This window comes from Magallana gigas, chromosome 8, assembly GCF_963853765.1.
Source record: "Magallana gigas chromosome 8, xbMagGiga1.1, whole genome shotgun sequence".
Classification (NCBI taxonomy): Eukaryota; Metazoa; Mollusca; class Bivalvia; order Ostreida; family Ostreidae; genus Magallana; species Magallana gigas.
Window position 1 is genome coordinate 42,074,998 of NC_088860.1, and position 27,276 is coordinate 42,102,273.

The 27,276-nt window shown below is 33.1% G+C and overlaps 1 protein-coding gene and 1 non-coding gene across 3 annotated transcripts; one reads left to right on the forward strand and one right to left on the reverse strand.

Moving 5' to 3' along the window:
- The first annotated feature begins 2,556 nt into the window (after positions 1 to 2,556).
- On the forward strand, positions 2,557 to 13,955 carry LOC105319087 (C-type lectin domain family 4 member A). 2 transcript variants are annotated; one of them, XM_066070008.1, is made up of 4 exons: positions 2,557 to 2,649; positions 12,424 to 12,521; positions 12,971 to 13,070; positions 13,264 to 13,955. In XM_066070008.1, exons 1-4 carry the CDS (start codon positions 2,640 to 2,642, stop codon positions 13,473 to 13,475), a joined length of 420 nt encoding a protein of 139 aa, XP_065926080.1. In that variant the 5' UTR covers positions 2,557 to 2,639; the 3' UTR covers positions 13,476 to 13,955. The 2 variants fall into 2 exon arrangements, with proteins under 2 accessions (XP_065926080.1, XP_011414798.4); XM_011416496.4 differs by lacking the exon at positions 2,557 to 2,649 and adding an exon at positions 8,516 to 8,938.
- Positions 13,956 to 18,881: 4,926 nt separating this feature from the next.
- Positions 18,882 to 20,142, reverse strand: LOC105319086 (uncharacterized). Its single transcript, XR_010708910.1, has 3 exons — positions 19,950 to 20,142; positions 19,647 to 19,735; positions 18,882 to 19,486 (listed from the first exon to the last, which is right to left on the reverse strand). It is a non-coding gene; the product is annotated as an uncharacterized protein (transcript).
- Positions 20,143 to 27,276: the final 7,134 nt, after the last annotated feature.

Here is a 27,276-nt window from a genome sequence, read left to right on the forward strand (position 1 = left end):
TAATATTTTGAAGATTTTCTCTGAGTTCAATGCTGATCACTTCCCAAGAAGCCCCCTCTCTTTGTTTTTTCATGATTATCTGCCTAAAAAGTAAGACACATTCAAATATTTCTGTTAGCTAAATAAAAAAAAATTATTTGAATAACAAGCACAATGCTTCATGTACTTAGCCTGCTGTGAACTTCATTCTTTAAAAGTGTCCACTCTGTTTCTACTTCTCCAGTCTTCACCTCAAATCTCACCAAGATATTACAGAGATGAGAAGTCAAATCAGCAACTGCCTTATCTCCTAAAAACTACAATTATTAGACATTTCCAGATTTCGCGATCTTGAGCACGGACTCGTACTCTGTACACTTATTAATGAGAAGTCATATAAAAAGTTTTTAAAAAAACCGAATTAATATCCAAATGCTTCTATGTACTTATAAAACCTAGTAGGTTTTATCATGTTTAATCAAATATTCAACACATGTTTTCTCCTCCAAGCCAATGCAGCACAGTCTTATTTTGTACCTCGGATGTCTCCACAGAGTGCCAATAGCCTGGTACAATTTAATTTCTCTTATGACATGTTCTAAAATAACTCTTTGTTTATTAATTTTTGTGTTTATTTTTTTACACTGCCTTTGTTGGTGTACAGGTCGTCTGTTTATCTCTGCACGGGTGTATGGTGTATGGTGTAACAAAAGGATGTCTGATTGGAAATATTTTGTCTCCAAGAACAACGGACTCGTTTGGAAAAGGCAGCTCTTGATTTATGCCTATAGCTGGTAGAAAACTCAATACTTGGGCGTCGTTTTGGTGACCTAAAAATCCACTTCGTACGAAGCGGAGTGTGTTTGAATTATCTGTGATAACAATCGTGTGGATGCAGTGGTAATGTCTGTGCCCACTATAATAAAGAGCCTGTGGCTCAGTTTGAGGCCTGTATATGTGATGTGATGTCCAATCAATGACCCCCACGGCGTAGGGTAGATCCTCCTAAATACCCCTCATGTTTCCCCACTTCAATGCCGACGGCCATTGAATATTGCGCACATAAGTGTTGTTGTAAATGGGTAGTAAAGAGTCAATCTCAGAGCCTATGGTAGCAGGAGAAACGTCAAAGAGCAGGGATAAGATGGAATAACATGGGTATGACCGAAGCCATAACAGGAAAAGCATTACTCTGTTTATTGGTGATAATATATGGCTGTAACGATTTAGAGTACGTCTTTGACTAATGTCCTTACAATCTCTAGCAGAGATTCAGGTGATTCTCCAGCGGCCTCAAAAAATTCATAAGGATGCCAGGCAAAGAGGCGAAACACATCCCTCCCTTACCATGGGTGTCCGGGGTCACCGAGCCGATGACGAATGCTGCAAAGTCCATCTGGGGGTTGCATTAACAAAATCCCTATTAACTCACTCAGCAAATGCAAGAAATCGTTGTCACAAGGAGGGGGTGTAGAAATAATAGCCAACAGCGCCAAATCAGCATTCATATCTAAAGAATACATATAATACTAAATAATTATTTTGAATAAAAGTTTTCGAAAATAGTGAAAGCACCTTAAACAAAAACCTATATTCGCGCGATGACCAGGCTGGTTGAAACTTTATTGCGACTAAACCTAAATTGCATATAATAATCAATTAAGAATTAACTTTTGAGACTTTAAGACACCGCGGGTTTTATCTGTCCCATATGAAAGAGGGGGACAGTTACAAAGGGAGAGAGTGGTGAAGAGAGAGAAGGAGGAGAGAGGAAGGGAGAGAAAGAGAGAGAAAGCAAGGGAGGGGAAAAAACTTAGAATAGATAGGGGGAGATACAGAGAGAAATAGAGGGGAGATAAAGATCTCTAGAGAGAGAGAGAGAAGGGTGGAAAAGAAGAGAGAGTGGGAAGAGTGTGTGTGATAGAGGCAGTGAAAGAAGGAAAGAGAGAGGGTAAGAAAAGAGAGGAAGAGAGAGAAAGATAGGGATGGAAAGAGACTGAGAGGAGTGAGGGGGAAAGACGGACACAGAGAGGGGGAGGAAATATATATCCCTAGAAGGAGGAGAGGGAGAGGGAAGAGATGAGAGCAAATGGAGAAAGAGAGAGAAAGCCAGGGAGGGGAAGTCTTAGAAGAGAAAGGGGAGATACAGACAGAAATAGAAGGGGGATAAAGATCGAGAGAGAGAGAGGACGGTGGAAAAGAAGAGAGTGGGAAGAGGGTGTGAGAGAGAGAGGTAGTGAAAGAAGGAAAGAGGGTAAGAAAAGAGAGGAAGAGGGAGAAAGATAGGGATGGAAAGAGACTGAGAGGAGTGAGGGGGAAATACGGACAGAGAGAGAGGGGGGTATATATCTAGAGAGAAGGGAAGAGGTAGGGAGAGAGAAAGGGGGAGAAAGAAACAGAGCGCAAGTGGAGAAAGAGAGAAGGGCTGAAAGGAGAAGAGACATAGAGGGGAGAGAGGGGGTACAGGGAAAGATAGAGTGAGAGATGGGAAAAGAGACAGAGGGGGAGACGCAGAAAAATGTATATATATAGAGAGAGAGAGAGAGAGTGAGAGAGTAAATGAAGAGGGAGGGGGCATTTAAATATCACGGTTCAATGACTCGCTTCTGTAGACAACGGTTTTCACGTGAAAATAAAGACTACTTGCAGTTGGAAAGAGAATGGAGGAAGGTGAGTATTTTCTTCACAATCTTCATCTCATAACTTTTTTATTTGAAATATGTAAAAGTACAAACCTTGCGTTATCTCAAAATCTATTTGTACATGAAGTGGTCTCGTTGTTTACTTGTATATGATCGTGTATCCTGGACTATGCGTATACGGGCATTCGAACACGTGGACAGGTGTCTGAAAAAAAAGTGTTTACCAAAAAACCTGAAATGATTCTAATTTGAATTTTGAATTTTAGATTAAAGAGACTATAATCTTAGATAAGCATTTAGTTTTGTTTCTTTAGATTTGTCCTTAGAACGATTTTGTTTCATTACTACAGATTAAAAATTAATATTAATATTTATAAAAAGATAGATATACATGTGTATACAAGGATAAAGAGACTATAAGATGTGAGTTTCAAATTCCACACTTTTAAATTTGCACAAGAAGAAATATTCACACACACCCCCTCCCAAAACACTTTAATTTAAAATAGAAGCACATTTGCAATTTAAGCATTATGTTACCTAACATCATGTACACCAACAATTTTCTTTATTAAGGTTGTTTTTTTTTAAAAATCGTTTATCGACATATATATGGAGTTTACCTCCACATATACTTTGAAGAAATTTTTTTTTAAAAATATTGGATCCACGCCTGAAATTTTACGTAAAATTGACATATTTAATCTTTTAAACAATATTTTTCTTTACAAGCAAAACTTTAATCAATAAAAGTAATTAGGTCTTTCCTATAGGAAAGGAAGAGACACTAATAAATGCTTCTTAGGGCATACCAGAACCACCCTTGTGTGGTCCGAGATTGTAGAAGAACTAAGGAATAACAGAAAAATTGCTGAAAGAAGCCCAGGAAATCTACAAGAACGGGTCAATAAAAAAAAACTGAGAGACAGGCTAGGGGGGAAGCTACGAAAATTGATGGCTGCAAAAACAGCCGATAATGACGGTGATATTTGGTATGTAAATTACACGGTAACAAAGAAGTTAAAAAATTATTTAGTATCTGGCAAATGGCATCAAAAAAAAATTAATAAAACGCAACAAATCATTTTGATGAAGTATTTCAACCAAAAATTGAATATGCAATATTTTATGTACCTTGTAGCATTAAAGTCAAAAGGGTTAAGAAGTTAGAGTCAGGCTTCAGGATAAGGTGGAGGCGGCCGTTAGGGACACAGCACCTCCCCAGGCAGAACCCGAGGAGCCCGAAGTGCAAACTCCAGGCCCCTCGCACGTTCCTGACAACAAAGAACGAGAGAGGAGAGGGCAGTGCAGCAGGATGATGAGGAGGATGAAGAAGAGCCTCCTTAAAAACCAAAAAAGACACCAATAATAAATCTGATTAGGAATAATCACCTTAAATACAATAAATTTATAAAAAAAAAATGCCAAAAATTCTTAAGCAGTTAGGGGTCGATTCCGATTCCGATTCAAGTGAATAGACATTATACATGTCCGATTCCGATTCAAGTGAATAGACATTATACATGTCCACTTAAAGAAGATAAAGAACTCATAAGAATAAATTCTATTAAGTCCTTATATTTTTTGTTATTTCTTTATATCCAAATTATCAAATTATCAACTTAAACCAAAAGTAGAAATACCTATATCCAACACTCTCTCTCTCTCTCCCCCCCCCCCCCTCTCTCTCTCTCTATTATTAAAGATGCACTGATCGATCGGTAAATTATTATATAAATTATATTTTCGGAGTGTCAATGTCTTAAAAGATTAGCAAAAATGACTAAGGAGGCTTGGGGTGGCTGCCATTTTTATATTAATTTGGTCTTCTATAAAAGGGGAGTTCAATATGAAAATACAATGTATACGAAAATGATAAAATTTCAAATTAAAATATATAAATTTTTTTTCTTTGCCAAAAAATGTTGACAGTTCTGAAATCATATCAATAAATTTCAGCTAATTCTGATGGTTACTTAAAATTCTATTTGTAGATCCCCCAGCCTCCTTCAAGTGTTGCAATAATTTTAACAAATTATGCGCAATAGAAAGTTTTACAAACATTTTTTGCTTGTTGAGTGCATTTTTCTACACCTCTCGACATTTTACATTTTTTTTTTAAAATATCGTGTTTTGACATCATCCCTGATGATCTGAGAACATACGTAAGAGTCCGAGCTCGAGATCGCGAGATCTGGAAATGTCTAATACTACAACTTTATTCATCACATTATTAAGTTAGTATTTTGTTTAAAAAAAAAAGTTTTTCCGTTGATCAAGTGAGTAAAGTTTTGGTGGCACGGGGTAGTTTTTTTAATACAATTTATTGCAACCAAGGGATGTGTTTTCAGAATTCTGCGACTGTAATTTCCTCAGTTCCCATTCAGCAAAAATACCTTTTATTCACTCTTTACAAGACCAATCACCAAATTCCAAAGAAAATTACTTGTCAAAACCTGTACAACTTCTACATACTGGTTTTTATGAGATTTTGACCCTTTCATATTTTGCTAATTTTTCATAATTTTTCAGCTTTCTAGACCTCTGTACCCCTCGTACTGTGTGCATTTTACTTCTGATTCTCATCCACCTAACATATAGTGCCTACATATTGCATAACAATTTCAACAAGAGAAATCCCTCTTACTAATGATAATCCTTAAAAAATCATTTCATTAATTTTAGCAACACTCATAAGCCTTCAAGTACAGCAATATTCTCAATTTTACAAAAATATTGACGGATACTTCATCCGAATCTGTCCCTTGCTACCTATAAAACGTCATATGAGATCACGACAGGTAAACAACAATAACTTGAGGGAAAACCATTTAAGTTTTTGGCTGTGGCCAAGCGACTTTTGCAACAGAGTTAAAACACTGCTTTCTGGCTTCTCGAGTGTCTGGCGACCCGCTGTCCGTTATTCGTTGTTAACTTTCAGATATGAGATAATAGCTGTGAAAATGAAATGTATCTCATCGGCATGGTATATCAATAGAGCTAAGCAACTTAAAAAAACCTAAAAAAAAATATTCATTTAGATGTGATTTCTCTATAAATCTTATACATGCTCAGAAAATTTCAGTTATGTTTATTTAAGGTGGAATAACACACCTGTGAAAAAGACACTCAAATAAAATGTATATTATTTGATTATGAGAGATATAATGATAAATATTTACATTCTACTGTGTTTTTCCATTAAATTCCGTGATGGTTAAATGCCTCTAAATGCAACACCTATTCACTGCGTATGAATTTACGAGTAATTTACATAAGTAGTTCTCAAACAGTGATTTCTATGTTATCGGTTAAAAAATGTATTTTATGAATGTTGTCAAAACACCATGTTTTATAATTATTCGACCAAAAAGTTGACTTTATTGTAAAAAGCAACATTTCAAGAGTTATTTATCATGGATTATATTTCCATGCTCGTTGATCTCATCTCAACAGTCTATGTGAAAACCAGTTTAAACCGGTTTTACAAAACAGCTGTTCTTGCTGTTACTTATTCACTCCCTCCGTGATCTGCACTTAATATCGATTTATTTAAGTAAACAATTGATTTCTTCAGTAAGGGAATGTAAATATAAGTATTAAATGATTTATTTTTGACGTCGTCGTGTCAATAACTGCCGTCAGGTGAACAGACAAATTATCATAACGCGCTAACGCGCGTTATTCAATTTGTCTGCTCACCTGACGGCAGTTATTGACACGACGACGTCAAAAATAAATCATTTAATGCTATAATAAACCATACATATGTCAAATAAGCAAAAAATTTGAAAATTAGGGATAAAAAATCAATTCAGTACGTAACAACAAAAGCCCCTGCGGGTTTCGAACTCGGTATGTACGGATAACAAGCCCGACACTTTATCCACTTGGCTACGCAGTACGTTATATGTTGCCGTCGATAAAATCCTTTTAATAACCAAAATATCGCTCCGATCAGAGCTCAGATTTTATGACGATGTCCTATTCCACCTTAAGTCCGATTTTTTTTTCATAAATTCCATCACTCAGAACAAAACATCTGACAGGAAAATGGTAACCACCTTATCTAGAATGTTCATCATATAAACTAGATATGTATTGCATGACCTCTGAGACAAAAAATAATGAATAAGAATGTTTGCATTCTTTAATTGTGTAGATTCAACTTGTTCAAATTGTGATTATACGCGTTTAGGTAGGCCTGCAATGAGTGCTGGTTTTTAATATGATATACATCTTAAAAAATGTATGAACATTTTTTTCTTTGAAGAGCTATGACTGTTAACGTGTGTGCAAAATACCGCAGCATATAACATGTTTTATAAATCGCAATATATTTTAACCCCCACTCCTCTATAAAATTTTAATCTTACTTTATAAATTTATGGTACTTAACTTTTTAACTTATATCTCCAATACCTTCAATGAACCGTGAGGTATAAATAAATTTCGAATATTTAAGCAAAATGTGAGAATAGGATATCTTTCGATGAACTATAATTCACTCAATGTTTATATTTGCAATATAAGAAAAACAAAAGAAAGTTTAAAATTCTTTTATTTAATTTCAAATTTTAATGTTTTGAGCTGCAAATAGTCAATATCCCCTGATTTGTGGCAACCTAATAACTTATCTTTAATATCATTTCTGTTAGCAGAAAAAAATACATATTTTACCTTCATTCTCGTATAATATCATACTTAAACTAGACTTTGTCCCGTGCGTGCACGGGTTGGCATTTACAAAATAGATACATCGAAACACCGTATATTGTTGACATTTGCATAACCAAACTTCAAGCCAAAATAATGATATTAGTTTTACTATACAATGCTGAGTTGGAATAATCTAACTGTGTCTAGTGAAAGGCATTCACCACAGTTAAAATGTCTCCCATGTACCCGTTCTGTAGCAGAACATATCAGAATCGCTCCAAAACGTTTTTGGAGAAAATTAATAAAGTTGCATTGAAAATAACAGTAAAATTATTCATTACAAACCATTTTGAAGCACTAAATACCTTTCTTCGAAAAGTTTAATTCTATAATTGCAGAATTCAACATATTTCAACAGCGTTTTTTACACACCATGTTGACATTCGGTATCGGTTTTAAAGCCCAAAAATTAGAGTCTATTATTCTAATATAGTAGTATAGTATAAAGTTGTCTCCAATTTTGACAAACGATAGAAGCTATCTGATTTATTGGAATTTTCTATGATATATTCAAGTTTCATGTTGGAAATTCCGAAATATGCGATTATTAATGCTAAAACAAATACTTTATATGTTAAATATGTTGGTTATGTCTAATTCAATTGTTTGCCCGAGTGATCGATCGAACAATCGATAAAACTAGTGAAACCGTTGGAGATGTAAACCTAAATCACTACATCGAATAGAATTTTTACCCCCAGGGAAAATGCAATATTAATTTTTCAGCGTCCGTTGTTGCACACTTATGTAAATAAGTCTGGTTTCTGTTTTCTAGGAAATCAAAAGTACAGGATAACCCCATTATGTAATTATTTTGTATTTTTGCTCCAATGCATTTTTTCATTCCTATGTACATGTATAACTAAACTAGCAAACAAGACACTTTCTAATAGGAAATGCACATACTTTTTTTTTAGGAACTATCCCTAATTACCCGTTTAAGTATGCTCTAATTTAAAGACAAACAAGAAAACAAAGTAAAAAAGCACATTAAAATCCTCAGCTTCAAATAAGTAAGACAAGAAATTCATGTATTGTCAATATATATTGACAGTCATACAGGTAACCAGTTTCATAGTGATGTTTAATTAGTCGATTTCATTAAATTTGCACTACAGTTAAACATACCACCTATGAAATAATCTCGTGTGACAATACTCTAAAAATATAAATTCTGATATTATTGACGCAAAGACAGCATCCATACATGTATCACCATCAAATGTCCGCAAAGGAATGCTCTTTATAGAAATCAATGTGTTTAAAAGTAAGAATGGGTAATATTCTTTGGACTCTACTTGCTATATTTTTATTGGATAATTTCAAAACATTTGGGGAATTAGTGGTGTCCAAATTCGAGGATCATAGCAATTTGATATCTGATGCCGAAAGTGTAACTTGTGAAGCATTAGTGTCTAAGCGAACGTCTTTGATTAACTGTGCAGTGGACTGTAGCCACTTGTCATGGTGTGTGGCTTTCTTTTTCAACAGCAGACTTCAGACTTGTTGTCTTTTGAAGACTCTTATGGCAATTGATAGTGTTATCCAACGAGACGAGGATATAAGAATAAATGGATACTTTGTTAAGCAACCAAAACGTAAGTAATTGAACGTACAGAGATTAATTTGTATTTCTTGGTTACGAGGCTTAAGTCAAAATCATATAAGCTATTTACTTCCTAACAAAAAAATAATTTTTACTAGGAAGGTGAAAATGTAAACGGCCCACCGGATTTGAACGCATGACTTACAGATTATAAGTTTACATTCTAACCCATCGCGCCACGCTGTTGAGTAACAAGTTTGAGGGGGGAGGGGAATTATGAAATTATACTTAATCTTATTGTTTATTTCGATAGGAAGTTCGGAAGAATATGTAGGTGTCCCATACCACATAAAGTCTTTAATATTTCCCCCTAAGTTTGCTGTACAAAGGTTCTTTTTCAAACCTGTTCTTGTAAGACACATGCAAAACCTTTGAGTAATAAAACTAAGATGACATTTGAACATCTTCCACCCACAAGCCTGGACGGTCACCCGAGTACTTTGACATGTCAGAGAGACTCTTGTTTGCATTTAAAGCTTCACTTTGAAGTCTTAACTTTATTCACCGATGCATGAGGACAGGGTCCCCTCCCCATCCACCCACCCACCGATGTAGACCCCTGGGGTAGAAGGGGCTTCCTTTTTTTAATATTTACATTTTTGTCAAATCTTTGTCTGTGATAACACTGCGATTTTGTACTAAACAGTCCAATAAATTCAACTGATGTAGTGTTGGGGCGCAAGCGGGGTTTGCATACGTATTATTCAATTTTAATTCGTACAACTGCTAACAATTATAAAAATATATGGAATAAGGAATCTTTCTTTGAGTATTAAGAAGTGATATATTGGTTTTAAGGGTGTTGTTTACAAAGAGTTTGAGTTCTCAAATTCGGATTGTTATAAAGTTCAATGTCATGCGTAAAATTTGTTCTAAACACAAAAAGTATCTGTGAAATGAATTATTATTGACATAACATTCGATATTTCTACTATATAATTGAATTATGCCAAAACAAAAATAGAATTTTAGCCAAACAGAGGAAATTCGAACTAAATTTTGCAGATTTTGTTTTCCGCTAGAATATTTTTGGAAGTACTCTAATATTAAAAGTTAAGATTTTATATTTTAGTCTATATAAATTTGCATATTTTCTGTTAGTTTTACCTCATTTATTCATTATGATAACTGTATGGTCCAAATCTAAAAAATATTGAAATATGCTTAAAAACGAGAAAAGACACCATATCTCAAAATTTTGATCATTGACCTCATATAAATTATATGCCAACAGAATAAAATCAATATAAGTAGTTTAATACTATTAATGTTTTTGTATTATCATCATTCAATTTTTTGTAAGATTGGGTCAAAAATGGGTAGGAATTTGAAAAGTGATAGAGGAAATTCGGACTGGAATATTTATAAAAATTGTGAACGAAAACTTAATGCTTTGTATGTATTTAATGTCATTGCCATTCATGAGTTGTATTTCATTTTCAAAAGTTTTGAGCAATTTGTATTATTTTCATAATTAAGAAAATCTCAATCATAGTGTAAAATTTTTAAGGGATTTTCCTTTAATTTTCCAAAAATATACAATGGCCATTGACTCAAAAAGTAGGTCATTGACCTACTTTTTCAAAAATGAAAATTATCACTACAATAAAAGTCTATAACACACAATAGTTGGTTTTTCATTATCATCAGTGGAATTTTTTTTCGTTCTGAGTAAACGTCATCCTTAAAAGACCAAGAAAATGTATAAGAAACACAGAGAAAAGCTATCTGGGAAAAACTGAGATCCATTGCTGCAATTGAAAATGTTATTTTTTGAACGCATATCATAATTAATATTAATTTTTTTTCTCCATATTTAATTTATAGAATTTCTTAAACAGAAATTAACGATGAAATTTTATTGATTTGAATTTTTTTTAAAGTCAGAATATTTTCTACCGCTTCACGGACAATACTTTCATGGCGCTTTGTAGACTCACCCACCAAAATGTTTAATTTCAACTTAATGATAAATCTTTTATTTGACTTTATAGGATATTAACATTGCACAGTAGTAGTTGACCATAAATGAGTTCGCAAAATGGCCGACGTTTACTTAGGTCTCGTCATAACCTGAATTTTTAGATCAACTATTTCTAACAACAAAGTAAAATGACTTAGAAGACATATATGATACCTTGTATTATATCCTTGGGAGTGAAATAATAATAGAATGTTCTTGGTTTAGCGATGTACATGCTTTGTATTGAATAAAACGGGAGACTACTCGAAATGTCAACAACTCTTCCTAGGTCACGAAAAATTTGGGTTTCATTTTTTTACCTTTATACTCGTGTAATCAATACTTTTGGAATGTTTTAATGATATTAACATCAAAACGTCATGTATGCCTTATATTGTCTTGATACTGTGTTCCTTTACGGTCTAACTGGGCATACTTTAAAATGATAAAAAACAACATATCTCAAAATTTTGATCATTGACTTCATTTAAATTTTATCTTAACAGAATAATTTTAATATAACAATTTTTAATGTTTAATGATGGCATCATTAAGGTTTTTGTAAATTGATTAAAAAATGGGTAGGTCATTGTTACATCCCACTGTCTAATCAGAATTCATTTACTTATTTAAGGAATGGTTTCAAATTTTCATATAAGGATAGATGTTTTCATTTCCTTACCATTGAACAGGTTACGTACTTTGTGTATGAATTGATTCAACCCTAATTAACTCTTTTCATGGCTTTCTGTATATAAGAGTTGATTCTCGCCCTCATTACATGTAACTCTTTTCAAGGCTTTCCGCATGTCGGCTTTAAAATGCATGGCAAAACATTGATTCATATATATCTATTCATTAATGAAGTACTAAACGTTATGTACCGTAAAGGAGTTGGTTTTCCCATCTTTTACACATTCTTTACAGTACATTTTATCGTCAAGTATAAACACGGCCATGCATATTTTTTATCCAATTTGAATTGAATTTTCGTTCGGGTGCACCAGTCTCACCTTTAGAGTCTCCTTTCACTATTTCAGCCACCTGTCCTCCCTCATCTATTGATTCATTTTCATCCGATTTATTTTGGTTAACACGCAAATTGCAGAAAGGTTTGTCTTTTCCCAAGAAGTAGGTCATTGGCCAACTTGTTTGAAATTGAAAAATAACACTACATTTAGAGGTCTAAAACTCTCAATATATGGTTTTTTGATTATCTTCATTGATGTTTTCTTTATTCATTTGGAATAAAAGTAATCCTTATTTCATAGTCCTCTTTGTAAAATTCAATTTAGGTAACAGTTGGGATTGTACAAGGTGGTAAATGTAGTTCAAAGAAAAATAAGGAATTCTTTTGCAGTCCATAATTACCTTTACTAGTACATGTAATACGATTTTTATTCTGTGCTTAATAATACAGATGTATAAATTGCACTTACGATGATATACAGTGAATCACACTTGGCATTCCTTTTCAAATAGATTATCGAAAATACTTTTTAATTTTTCTTCAGAACCAGAAGAAACAATAGAGTGTCCTGGCGTTTGGGAAGAAAATGATGGTAGCAAGTATTGTTTTGTGATCTCAAAAGCAGATTGGGATTTGGCTGAGGTTAACCGAATATCTTATTAAACATGATTATTAAAGAAGCATGGTCACGATTTTCGTCAAACTCTACTTTTTTGTTATGATTTAGGAATGCATTTCTAATGATCAAATGGAATTTGAGATTCAGTCGTAGAGTTAAAAGGAAGATTTGTCTATCTTGTAATTCAGTTAAAGCATTAAAAAGAGTTTCTGACGTTTAACACATCCATTCATAGGCTCTGTACCTCGCTTATTACTCAACGAATAACACACACATTTTGATTTCTTATTAAAAAAAACCTTACTGAACAATTTTAAACAATAATATCGGTAAAAGAGATTTTGACCAAAATCGTGACCATGCCCTTTAAGTCTCAAAATTTATTTGTATGTGCCCTTTTTTGACCATTACATTCCCACAGCAACGTTGATTTTCATTTTTTATAAAATTCCAGTTATATTTATTGATGTAGAGGAAGTGTTCTATGATGGGAGGACACCTGGTGGCAATTGAGTCGGAGAGTGAAGATATGTGGATCTATGAGAGGATGAATTTTTACACGAATATCACGGGCAAGTATCTATTTTCGAACATATACTCAATGCTCAAAGTTTAAGCCTTCTGCTACCCAAAATAAATCGCACAAATATTTCGAGTGATTTCCATAGCACATTTGAAGCCATTCATCATGCACATCTGTTTAAATCATGACAGTAAAGGTGAAATATCACAATAAAACATCAATGATTTATCAATCAATTATAGGTCCTGATGCAAAGTGGTGGTCAGGGGGGACAGATAAGGATTCAGAAGACATCTTTTACTGGCAGCACTCAAGACAGAACCTGACCTTTGACAAATGGAACTATGGTGACCCAAGTGGCGATAAGGATGAAAACTGTCTTCTCCTCTTACTGCTCGACCATTGGCAAGATTACCCATGTTCTGACGAGTATAGCTTTATTTGTGAGAAATAGCATGCAGATAGTGTACACTAAACAATGACTTATTTGTAGTTAATGGCAAAACTGTTGGAGATTTTTAGTGAAATTAACAGTGGTTTGGATCAGGAAAATAATTTTTTTTTTTTAAATTGCATATATTTCTACTACTAAATGCAGATAATGTTCTTCAAACAATACCTTTTTGTTTTGTATTTTACAGCAAAATTTGTGGAAAAAAGTTAAATTCACAGAGAGTTACAAAGCTGAAAATATCAAAAGAGAATTAAGCAATATTTTTCTACTACAAAAATATTTTTTAAAAATCAACCTGTAAAGAAGTCGAATGTGTTTTAACTTTATGTATAAAAAAATATTTTTTTACGGATGTTATTACAAGGTTTTAAAAAATATGACGACGCAAGGCTGATTAATGCATTATTTTAAACTACTGAATGTAGCTAAGTATCAAATGGTTACTGCAAATGCGATTAGATGAAAAAGCTGTGCTCATTTTACTTCATATACAACACTTGAAAAATAACTCGACAAAGTTTGTATGCTATACTATGAGTAATTGAAATGAAGGCCTTATTGATTTTGTACGCTATGGTATGCTGTGATATTTTACCAAAAACGCCTCCATAAAACAGAAGAGTTACAAATATTTCAAAGTAAAATGATAAGAAGTCAAGGTTTAGCACTCAACTGCAATGTGAACATCATTCTTCTTAATAAAAGCATTTTAAACAGAGTTAAAACATGTTGTATGCTATGCTACATGTATGTTTTGCAGTGGTATGATATGACAAAGAGAATCTATGAGATAAATGTGCTATGGTATGAGATTCCAATGCTATGCTATGGTGTATGTTGTAAAATATATGCTTGAACTTACTTTACATATGTAATATAGATTCAAGTCTGTTCAAATTATGATTCCTTGGGGTAAGATGGGGGTCATAATGGGGGAAATGTTCACCAATGAATTGTACAGAAAGTCTTTAAAATCTTCTTTTCAAATCCATTGGGCAGCGTAATGCAACAGCTGAAACTTGTGTTGATGTAAAGGTATATTTTTACATTTGAATTAAAAGAAACATTATTTTTAAAATTGTACTTAAAAAAACTCAAACAAAAGAGCACAACTTTTGAGTTAAATTAAAAATACGTCGGAAAATAATATTAATTTGAAAATCTTTAAAAATCAAGATACTACTAAATTCTCTAAATATTTTATATTTGGTACTCGGAGAGGATTAAATGCTTTGGCTATTTTTCAGTTGACCGATGTTGCTTCTGGGCCTCTTGCTGTTACTTCAGTCGCATAGTCCCCGGAAAGTTAATTTTTTTCATTTTTGCGTTTTCTCATTGTTCGCTGCATCTCGCTTCTCAAGTGGGTTTACTATAGAAAACCATAAATAAACATTTGCAATGCTCAGTGTTTTGTTAAGGCATACGCCTGGCTTATTTTCAATAGACTGACAAGAATGACGGTTTCAGTCAACATCTTTTGTAATCTCCACTGTTGTAGTTTACACTTTTGCATGGCGAAATAAAAGCAATCCAATAGATCATTCTATTATACACGAAAAAAATCATGATTTATTCAAGGAAATAAAATACCATTCAGTGTGAATTAAGTATTTAGGAATTAAAAATCAAACCGCTTAAATCCACATATTATGCCAAAGGCTTGCTCTGACCACCCTTACAACATGCTTTTCAAATATATTATTTTGACAGGTCATATGCTTTTGCTTTGAAGTTTAAATGACTTTATTAAAATATGTAGATATTACAGATAACATGGGCCACTTTACGCTGCGTTTTCATGATTTTATCACAGCTGTGATTTTACTTATGGACAACATCTTGTTCTACAAACATTCTCTCCGATGAATATTGATTAACAATTAAACAATATAGTTCTAGATGTTTTGGAAATATCTGGTTGAAAGTTAGAGTTTATCAACACAGTCTATTTATTTAAGTATGAATAGACAACATAACACTTTAAACGTGAACAAGAGGACAATACGCTTTAACGGTCACCTGAGTTACAAAGCTCTTACACAAACTTGTCGAGAAGTATCATATATATATATATATATATATATATATATATATATATATATATATATATATATATATATATGTGTGTGTGTGTGTGTGTGTGTGTGTGTGTGTGTGTGTGTGTGTGTGTGTGTGTGTGTGTGTGTGTGCATTTAATTATATTTCATTCTATAGTGCAAAAAATTATAATACATGTATTGTAATTAGTATCACCTCCCTGTTTGAAATATTTCAAAAAGAACTAAGAAACCTATAATTTTAGCAAAAAAACCTGAAAGACCATAATAGAGTGCATGACCTGATGGTGAAAAGAGGCAAAATAATTCGCCCATACATTGTATTTGTAAACTTTCAAAATAGGTTTCATGTGTATATGTTTTCATAAATATACTAAAAACAAAGTGGCTAGCATACATGTTTAACTTAAAACAATCCCCCATCCTCAGGGTCGGACAGAAACTCCCCCTGTTGGCATTTAAACACAAAAACCAGCTTTATTAACTATTAAGTGTTAATCAAATCTGCTATAGCTTTTGAATGATCAACTTCCATTGACATATAGTCACCATCTGGCATTTATACTAAAATCAGATTACATGCACTGCTTATCAGTGATATTGGCTAGCCTATTTACTATTTTTTCACTATTAACAAGTCTATTTGTTGATTTTTAAAAATTAAATACTCTTTTTGGTTTAAAATGATAAAATTACTTGCATAACTTGTTTGAACTGAACAACGTATTAATTACATTATATACAATGATTAACTACAAAAAATGAAGAAGCAAAGGAAGATAACTCCATTAACTGTTATAACCCCCATTCCTGATTTCTTTTCAAATGGTTTCACAATATCTTAACTATTTTGGTAGACAGCTTCATTCTTTCACTTTTTTATTTATGTGAATTAACTTCCCCCCACCCCGAGCCATTACCCTAGCCCTACATGTTGAAGACATAAAATATTATCAAAGATGACAGCTTTAATGTGTTTTTCTTAATATGCAGTCAGTTTTTGTTCTGTCAGTAGACGTTTTTTTGTTTTTTTTTTGTTTTTTTTTTTTACATTTTATATACATTAAAATGTAATGACCACGTTTTGCATTAAGAATTACTTCCCTATACAATGTATGGGTGTTTTGTCCTCGCCCTAAATTCAAATCTCTGCATTGGGAGACATGAAATTAATTAAATATTTTGATAGAATGCTTTAGTTTCATTCTTTGTCAGTGTTTATTCAGTATATCAGCACACGATCTTTTTAAATTTTTAATGCATTAATATATGACTAGTTTGGCCCCGCCCTAGACTCTGAACCCCTACCTCGAGAGACATGATTCTTTTAAATTTTGGAAAAGGGTTTCCTTGTCTACCAAATTATGGATTCAGTTTTCCCTATAGGTGTGTGGGATCGAGTAGAGAAAATAATTTTAAACATTATACGCATTAACAATATAAATTCATTTTGACCCCGTTCTAGAGTCCATACCAATATTCCATGGGACATGAAATTCACAACTTTTGTAGGAGACTTTCTTGTTAACATACATGTAATTATCAGGTCAGGTTTTTCTTACTGATGTGTGAGAGGAAAGACGATTTCTAAGCATTAGATGCATTAACACTTTATGGCCATATTGACCCCCCTTCGGCCTTAGCTCCTGGGCCAGAGGTCCTAAATTTAACAATTTAGGTAGAGGAGTGCCTGGACATCATAACCATATATTCAATTTTAACCCTTATGTGTGTAAGTAAAGATTTTTAAGGTTTAATACATCTGGCTATTTGGTTATATTGGCTCCACGCTAGTGCCTAAATCCCTGTTCCAGTGGTCATACATTTCACAATTTAGGTAGAAGACTTTATTGGCATCATAACATGCATTACGTTTTTAATATATATGTATGGGAGGAGAGAAGAATACTTTTTAGGTTAAATACATTTTTACTATATGGCTACATTGATATTGGCTCCACCCTAGGGCCTAAAACTCTGTCATAGGGGTCATAAATTTCATTTTTTTAGGAAGACTTCATGGACATTATCCATGCATTTATATTTAAACAGATATATAAGGGAGTAGAGAAGAATATTTATCACACTCTGGTTTTCACCGTCGTGATGCTTAGGGAATAGCTCTGAATATTTGTGGCTATATGTGATGTACTCACGTTCACAATACCTGAAGAATCAAAATCAAAATCCGTAGAAATTAATTAAAAGATGTTTATTTCGACGAGCCGCAAGTTGGAAAGTGTTATAAAGAAAATGAATGAAATTCACAAATAATAAAAGCATGTTATAAAATCAAAGAGATAACAAAAGTTCCGAAACACAATAAACAGATAAACAATTATATATAGACATAAAAAGAAATCAAAACAACATCAAGCATAGCGCTTACCTAAAACATGATTCCAAAGTGTGAACATAGTTGATTAATAATAAAATATCGAAAAATATGATAAAATAATGACTTACACTTGTTTTGCAAATTTAACGGAAAAATTTCTATTTTCGTTTTGTATACGTTAACTTGTTTATCTCTTAGCACAGAAGAGTTCTTTTAATTTAGCGCGGTAAAATTTAAAGTTGAAATAATAATAATAAAAAACTTTTCAAAATAATCGTAAAATAAGATTTTCTAAATAATAAATATGATAAAAAAGTACTAAGAAATAATTTTGAGCTTACCTGAGAAATCAAAATTAAAATCCTTAGAAATTAATTAAAGATATTTATTTCGATGAGCCGCAAGTTGGAAAGTGATTTCGTAAAAATCACTTACCAACGCGGTCACTCTACGGACTTGAAATTGACAAATCAGGTAACTCATTTTAAAAAGGTTAACGCCCAATTTCGGCAAAATTTCTTTGATGCTTGACACTGTTACAACAATTACTCGCATTTCCGCAAAGAAGACCTATAACAAAGACAGGATTAACTTGAAGCCTAAACAAAATTAATACGTTTATCTACGTGGAATTTCGAAGTGTCAAGCCAAATGCGCAAAGGAATTTACTTCCAAAGAAACCGAAATAAGAATGTTTTTCTTGGTATCTAACAGCTTGTCAAAATCTCTTCTAATTGAGAATGTCATCCTAAGTTTACAAAAGATGTGCGAATGAATTAAGTAACAAAGAGAAGAAAAAAAAAGGTTTTCCGAAAAATACTTACGGGAAATTGTGCAAAATAGTAGATATTATTAAACTAAAATAAAATAAAATTTACTCATACGTGAGGGAAATCCTAATTGAATACTAGAAATAATCCAAAATATAAAATCAAAAATATCATGAATTATAAATTCATGTTAAGCATAAGTGTTACAATAAAAGTTTAAAATTAATCAATTTAAACTTAACTATTACAGTTTAAAACTGTTATAGTTAAGTTTAAATTGATAAATTTTAAACTTTTAATGTAACATATTTTCTAATCTTTAATACATTTTTACTATGTGGTGAAATTGCCCCAACCCTAGAGCATGAACAAGGCCATGCATGAACAAGGCCAAGGGGCCTTGAATTTCACAATTTTGGTAGAAAGCTTCATGGGTATCATAACCATACATGAAAACGTTTTGTTTGGAAGTAGAGAAATTTTTTTTTTTAAATCGGCTTTTTTGCGTATTTGGCGTCGCTTGTGGGTAGTAGAGCCCTTACATTCATGATTCAAATTCCTCTCATCGTAGAGTTTATTCACACTTAAATTTGTAACAATAAGCCTTGTCGTTTTTAAGAAAGAGTTGAAAATGTAAATTGTTTTCGCACGACGACGGACGAAGACGAATTGCAATAGGTCACCTGAGTGACTCTGTGATCTAAAGTTGCCTTTAATTTTATTATTCAAGTAGGAACTAATATTTTAGTGAAAAGATGGTGTTTTTCAATTCTAGGAGGATTAAAAATAAAAGTCGATAATCCGTCATGTTTAAATCGCGTTCCACTGTCTTCCAACATTCTGTGTCTACAAAAAAGCAACAAAATTCGATAACAGAGCCTTATAAAACTATTAGATATGTAATTAACTTTCATGAAAAAATTAAACGAACGAAGCATCTCTATGTAGTATGACTTTTCTATTGATGACATGGTGGATTTTCAAAAATATTATAATTCATACATACCTTGCTGTGTTAACAGGTGTCCGCTTGTGTTTAAGCATTTTGAATTTAGCTATAGAATTGGGGTAGCGAAAGATTGATTGGCGGCTATTCTGAAAAAGAAAATGGATTTTCTACCTACATATCTTGTATGTAAACTTATTGGTTTAGGAAATGTAGTCCATGTTGGTCAATTGCAAAATATCCTGGCCCCCGGGCCATAAAACTTAGACGAGCTCCCTTTTGATCTAAGTCTCACTTTTCCACTATAGGTTCCTTTTGTAAAAGTGAGACTCAGATCGGGACAATTGTCAACTCTGTACTGACCTGTAGCTCATGTCGTCATCCTCGCCGCCCCAATTTTTAAACATATTAGACCAACCATTTACTTTTTCAAACTCTTTTGCTTTCCAAGCGGATACACCTCCAATTAGCTTCAGGTCAGACAGACTATAAGAGAAAGAAACTGATAAGAAAACTGCAACATATTGTTATTTTTTCAGCAGCATACAATGAACATAGAAATATAATAATAAAACTAGAGCAAAGCTCGTTGCAAAGCAACGAGTGGGTCTTCCGTTAATACCGGAAGTAAAGCTGGAAGTTCCTGTAAGAAGCAGAGCTCTTAAACCAATAACAAGAGTAACTAAAATAAAAAGATGAAAAAAATCGAATTATTCCTGGTACGACTTAACAAAATCCGAATAATTTTAAGTACGAATTAACAAAAACCTTTTTTAATTTTAAGAACGACTTAACAAAAAAAATCCGAATGTGTTTAAGTACGACTTAACAATTATTTTTGGTACGAGTTAATATTACTTTGAACATTACGCTATTTTTTAAACCAAGGACGCGGAATCAAAATTTCCGGAAAAATCAATTTTTAAACCCCGATATCTCTGTATTGCATCGTCCGATTTTAAAACAGTTTTCAGTGTTAGATTCAGCTTAATAAGTTCTACAAAACACATATTCGTTTTTGATTTGATCAGAAAATTCATTTTTTCGAAAAATTTGTTTCACTTCCGGTTTCGACCGGAAGTGACAGATTTTCATTTCGAGCCTTATTACAGAGATAAATCGACCAAATCATAACCATTGAAAATTTCAAGTCTCTATCTTAAAGCGTTTTTGAGAAACGCCGCGGACAAAATGACTTTTTGAACATTTTAAAAATGACGTAACGTAAAAACGGAAGTGACGTTGTCAAGAAAACTTTGATATCTTTGAGGGATAATAGTGTCACATTATCTCTGAAAGTTTCATCAAAATCGGTTGGAAACGTTTTGAGTTATAAAGCCGAGAAGGAGTCAGAAAAAAAAAGAAAAAGTATAATAACTAGAGCAAAGCTCGTTGCAAAGCAACGAGTGGGTCTTCCGTTAATGTCGGAAGTAAAGCTTGAAGTTCCTGTAAGAAGCAGAGCTCTTAAACCAACAACAAGAGTTACGCAAATAAAAAGATGAAAAAATCGAATTATTCCTGGTACGACTTAACAAAATACGAATGATTTTAAGTACGACTTAACAAAAACATTTCCGATTTCAAGAACGACTTAACAAAAAAAATCCGAATGTGTTCAAGTACGACTTAACAATTATTTTTGGTACGAGTTAATTTTACTTTGAACATTGAAGCTATTTTTTAAACCAAGGAAGCGGAATCAAAATTTCCGGAAAAATCAATTTTTAAACCCCGATATCTCTGTTATGCATTGTCCGATTTAAAAACGGCTTTCAGTGTTAGATTCAGCTTAATAAGCTCTACAAAACACATATTCGTTTTTGATTTGATCAGAAAATTCATTTTTTCGAAAAATTTGTTTCACTTCCGGTTTCGACCAGAAGTGACAGATTTTCATTTCGAGCCTTATTACAGAGGTAAATCGACCAAATCATAACAATTGAAAATTTCAAGCCTCTATCTTAAAGCGTTTTTGAGAAACGCCGCGGACAAAATGACTTTTTGAAAATTTTAAAAATGACGTTACGTAAAAACGGAAGTGACGTTGTCAAGAAAACTTTAACATCTTTGAGGGATAACAGTTTCGCAATATCTCTGAAAATTTCATCAAATTCGGTTGGAAACTTTTTGAGTTATAAAGCCGAGAAGGAGTCAGAAAAAAAAAGAAAAAGTATAATAACTAGAGCAAAGCTCGTTGCAAAGCAACGAGTGGGTCTTCCGTTAATGTCGGAAGTAAAGCTGGAAGTTCCTGTAAGAAGCAGAGCTCATAAACCGATAACAAGAGTAACTAAAATAAAAAGATGAAAAAAATCTAATATTCCTGGTACGACTTAACAAAATCCGAATGATTTTAAGTACGACTTAACAAAACCCTTCCTGATTTCAAGAACGACTTAACAAAAAAATCCGAATGTGTTCAAGTACGACTTAACAATTATTTTTGGTACGAGTTAACTTTACTTTGAACATTACGCTATTTTTTAAACCAAGGACGCGGAAACAAAATTTCCGGAAAAATCAATTTTTGAACCCCGATATCTCTGTAATGCATTGTCCGATTTTAAAACGGATTTCAGTGTTAGATTCAGCTTGATAAGCTCTATTAAACACATATTCATTTTTGATTTGATCAGAAAATTCATTTTTTCGAAAAATTTGTTTCACTTCCTATTTCGACCGGAAGTGACAGATTTTCATTTCCAGCCTTATTACAGAGGTAAATCGACCAAATCATTAGCATTGAAAATTTCAAGCCTCTATCTTAAAGCGTTTTTGAGAAACTCCGCGGACAAAATGACTTTTTGAAAATTTTAAAAATGACGTTACGTCAAAACGGAATTGACGTTGTCAAGAAAACTTTGACGTCTTTGAGAGATAATAGTTTTACATTATCTCTGAAAGTTTCATTAAAATCGGTTGGAAACTTTTTGAGTTATAAAGCCGAGAAGGAGTCAGAAAAAAAAAGAAAAAGTATAATAACTAGAGCAAAGCTCGTTGCAAAGCAACGAGTGGGTCTTCCGTTAATGTCGGAAGTAAAGCTGGAAGTTCCTGTAAGAAGCAGAGCTCTTAAACCAATAACAAGAGTACCTTAAATAAAAACATGAAAAAATCGAATTATTCCTGGTACGACTTAACAAAAACCGAATAATTTTACGTACGACTTAACAGAAACTTTTCCGATTTCAAGAACGACTTAACAAAAAAAATCCGAATGTGTTACAGTACGACTTAACAATTAATTTTTAGGTACAAGTTAATTTAACCAAAAACTTGATACTAATTTCTTAACCAAAAACGCGGAATCAAAATTTCCGGAAAAATCATTTTTTGAACTCGTATATCTCTGTAATGCATCGTCCGATTTTAAAACGACTTTCAGTGTTAGATTCAGCTTAATAAGCTCTATAAAAAACATATTTATTTTTGATTTGATCAGAAAATTTATTTTTTCGAAAAATTTGATTCCCTTCCGGTTTCGACCGGAAGTGACAGATTTTCATTTCCAGCCTTATTACAGAGGTAAATCGATTAAATCATAACCATTGAAAATTTCAAGCCTCTATCTTAAAGCATTTTTGAGAAACGCCGCGGACAAAATGACTTTTTGAAAATTTTAAAAATGACGTAACGTAAAAACGGAAGTGATGTTTTCAAAGAAACTTCACAAACTTTGAGGTATTATAGTTGCACACAACCTCTGAAAATTTCATCAAAATCGGTTGTAAACTTTTTGAGTTATAAAGCCGAAAAGGAGTCAGAAAAAAAAATAAAAAGAATAATAATAATAATAGAAAGAAACCGAAGAATAACAAGAGGGTCTTCCGTTGAAAACGGAAGACCCTAATAATAAAAAGAAACCGAAGAATAACAAGAGGGTCTTCCGTTGAAAACGGAAGACCCTAATAATAAAAAGAAACCGAAGAATAACAAGAGGGTCTTCCGTTGGAAACGGAAGACCCTAATAAAAAGAAACCGAAGAATAACAAGAGGGTCTTCCGTTGAAAACGGAAGACCCTAATTATACGATGGTTTAATCGTATAAAAGGACGAGTGCACTTACGGGCCCAGGTAAAAATAAAAAGGAAAATAATGCAGATTCAAATAGGGCATGATTTTTTTTTTATCTCACATCGTTTGTTGATATTTATACCATACGAATAAGCAAGTTTAGCGCTGTATTGAGTGTATATAACAGCACGAAGCTAAAAGGGGTCAGCCGACATTCGTGGTTTCATATAGTGTATTAAGGACGGGCATTCATTTCAAAGCCTTTGTTTACTGTCAGCCGAACAGTGTACAAACTTGAGAAAAAGACATTGAGCTGATACTTAAAAACAAAAAAAGTATAAAAAGTTTCAGGTTTTTCTTATAGCTAGCAAAAGCTAATACCTGCATGCATTTTATTTTCATTTTGGAGTAAAAAGATATAAATATTGTAATGACGCCCCCCCCCCCCCCCCCCCTGCTTTTAACCATGAAAAGATTCAATGAAAAAGATCATAATATAGTTCTTGGCCTGATACTGAAAAGGAGCAATGTTAAATGTTAACAATGTATTAAAACAAGATTACTAGACAAGTATACATATTTTATTTAAGAAGCCGACTTTGATTTACATTGCGCATGTTATGTATAACATCTATCTTTATTTAATATATTTATAATTAAATAAATAAAGTGAATTTACTTTCTTTACAACTGAAAAGTATAATCTGGTAAAATTACTAGAGGACTAGTGCATTCATATGGATTGAAAAATAAATGCTTTTTGCACTTCTTAATACACTATAATTGTATCTTTTAACTTTTGCTGACAAAACATAATTTCTTTATATATATTAAAAAATACAATACTTTTCATATTTACACACGCAATATGTGCTACAATTACGCTGTCAACTCTATCATACTTCATGTGCTGACAAAAGAAGTTCTGCCGATTTCTCAGCTTACTGTTTTGCCGCCATATTGAAATTAAGAGTGTAATTTCCAACACATGCTCTGCACAAAGTGTAGACGGTGTACACCTAAAGTGTACATTTTTGCACTTGATTAGAGAAAGTGTACACCGGTTGTAAGGTGTAGACAAATCCAAAACATTTACTCGTTTATTTTGTTCAACCACAACTTGTGTTTCGTCACTAAAAATTCCTTTTTTTCGTGTCTATCCAAAGACCATCCAAGTTTTGATCTACACCAATTTATCCGACGACTTCTATTCTCTTTCCAAATTGTCAATGTTTTACGAATTTTCCTCCTTGTATAGCCAGAAACATGTAATCTTCATTTAACAGTTCGGCTAGAAACAGAAGAGGGTAATACATTGTTTGCTTCATTCGTTATTTCAGCTAATGTTTGTCGTCTGTCTGTTTTAACACAAAGTAAAATTTTCCTATCCCCCCTTTCATCCGTTTTTCGGGGCCGTCCGCTTCGAGGTAAATTTTCGATGTTTCCAACTCGATTAAATTTACAAAGAATCTTACTTATGCTCGATTGACTTACTCCAATAATGTCAGCAATTTTATATTGACTGAATCCATCTTGACGTAAAGATATAACCAACCGTTTCTGTGGTTCGTTTTTCGGCCATGTTTTAGCAGACGATGTTTACAGTATAGAAAGTTCAGGGACATTTGACGTCATGTAAAAATATAGAGTAGCCTCTATTAAAAGGCTATGATTCAACTTTACATTATAAAGACCAAAACTTAAAAAATAAACCATCTCAAACATTTGTAAAAATGAGAAAAAAAAAAACGGCGGCCATTTTGATGACTCACTTATGGCCATATACTGTACTTACTTATTTTGTGTATTCCGGTTTTCCTACGGATATGTTTAGGTCGAGAAAATGATTTTCAAATAAAAATACTTATTATATGAACATTTTGGCCCTGCCTTAAAGTCAAGAAGACGGAGGAAGACCAATCATTGCAACATTAGTGTAGCGGCTTAGGTCAATATTTCAGCAAGAAATTTCACTTGTGGAGACAAGCACCAAATTTTGCATGAAGGTTCCTTGTACATTACTTTGATCAAAAAAAATCGTTGGCCATTCAAGTTTTGGTCATTTTCAAGATGGCCGCCTCTTATTTCAAAATGGCGTCTTTTTTTCATAATGTTTTCATGATATTTTAAATATTTCTGAGTAATGTTTTTATTTTCTGTGAAATTATGAAGAATAATTTGTTGTATGATATAATTTGATGTTCACTTCATATATGAACACTCTGCACATGCGTTTAAAAACATGCTGCAGCTTATTTTTGAATGTACATGATCTAATCGTCTAAGCAGTTGCAGTGCAAAGAGCAGTGCAAAATAATTCGGACTTGAAACATTTGCATTCCCCAGAACAACTAATATTACATCAACATTTCAGTAGTTTTGACATGAAGCCGCAATTGATGGTAAGGATGTCCCGTGTGAAACCGATAAACCGCAATCTTATCCCAACCCTATCTGGAAGGGGATGCATAGTAACTGACCCAGTGTATTGTGTCCCATGGAAAATGCACAAGTCGGTCGGCATTCGTTTTACAAGATTTATTAAAACTTATTTCAATATTCTGCGAGATCGGGAGACGGTGGTACGAGCGCCTTGACCGTCGCTCTCCAACTGCCGAATAATTAAACATGGCCAACAATTACATATAGATAACAAAACATTTTTAACAATAGAGAATAATAGAAAAGTAAATATAAAGAGTTACTTCAATTAACGGATTACTAAGATAAACTGTGAGTCAATTAAGGGTGTCCGGATCAAAGTCACTCAACGCCAGTGACAAGGGAAAAGGTGTCATGTCCAAGGGGAACATTTCACACGGTGATAGTATGTCCAGATTGCAATACAGATCTCTTAATATGCTCTACAAGAGCAGCTCTTGAGGGATCGAGGGATGACATTGTATGGAAGTTGCTTACGAGCAAAGAGGCCAAGGCGCGTGTCATTTACTGTATTCGAAGTGCTAGACCGAACGTACATGATTTGTATAAGTTCTTCTAGTTTATTAATTATATGTTCTGTCACAAGGAGAACTTAAGAATCTGAGTACCTCTGTTACGTTCTAAAACACATTTCAGCCTGCCATTTTGTCATTTTACCTGTGTCAACAAATGCGAACTCTGTATCCCAGTCTGTGAATGCATGAAAGAATGACAATGCTTTGATCTTGGACCCAGTGATCCAACAATGTCATGAACTGGTATCCATCGCAAATCCTTGCCCTTTCCAAATGTCACCCATAACACATCAACTTTTTAAGCATCAAAAACAACCACACCAATAACATCAACAATCTGTATCCGAACTTACTGTGATGATTGAATAGATAGTACCCAAGGCTGCGTGTTTTGCATTTGGATTTTGCATTGATTTGCATTTTTTCTTTGTTACAACTATAGTAGTTTATGTCGTAATAGTAGCAGATACGATTTGGTCTGCTTAAATCAAGATGGTCTTGTTTTGTTCTCGTTACACCGAAGAAAAGTGTTCTAAGAGTTTGGCGGTCTAGTGTTTCTAGTTTCCCGACACTCGAAGCATGAGAGAGAGAGAGAGAGAGAGAGAGAGAGAGAGAGAATTTTAACTAGTTTTTATCACCGTTTTTTGGAGTGTAAAAAAGTAATATTCTTTAACAAAGGTTTTTTATTATTTTTTATTTTCATCAGTAAATTTACTTTCATTTTT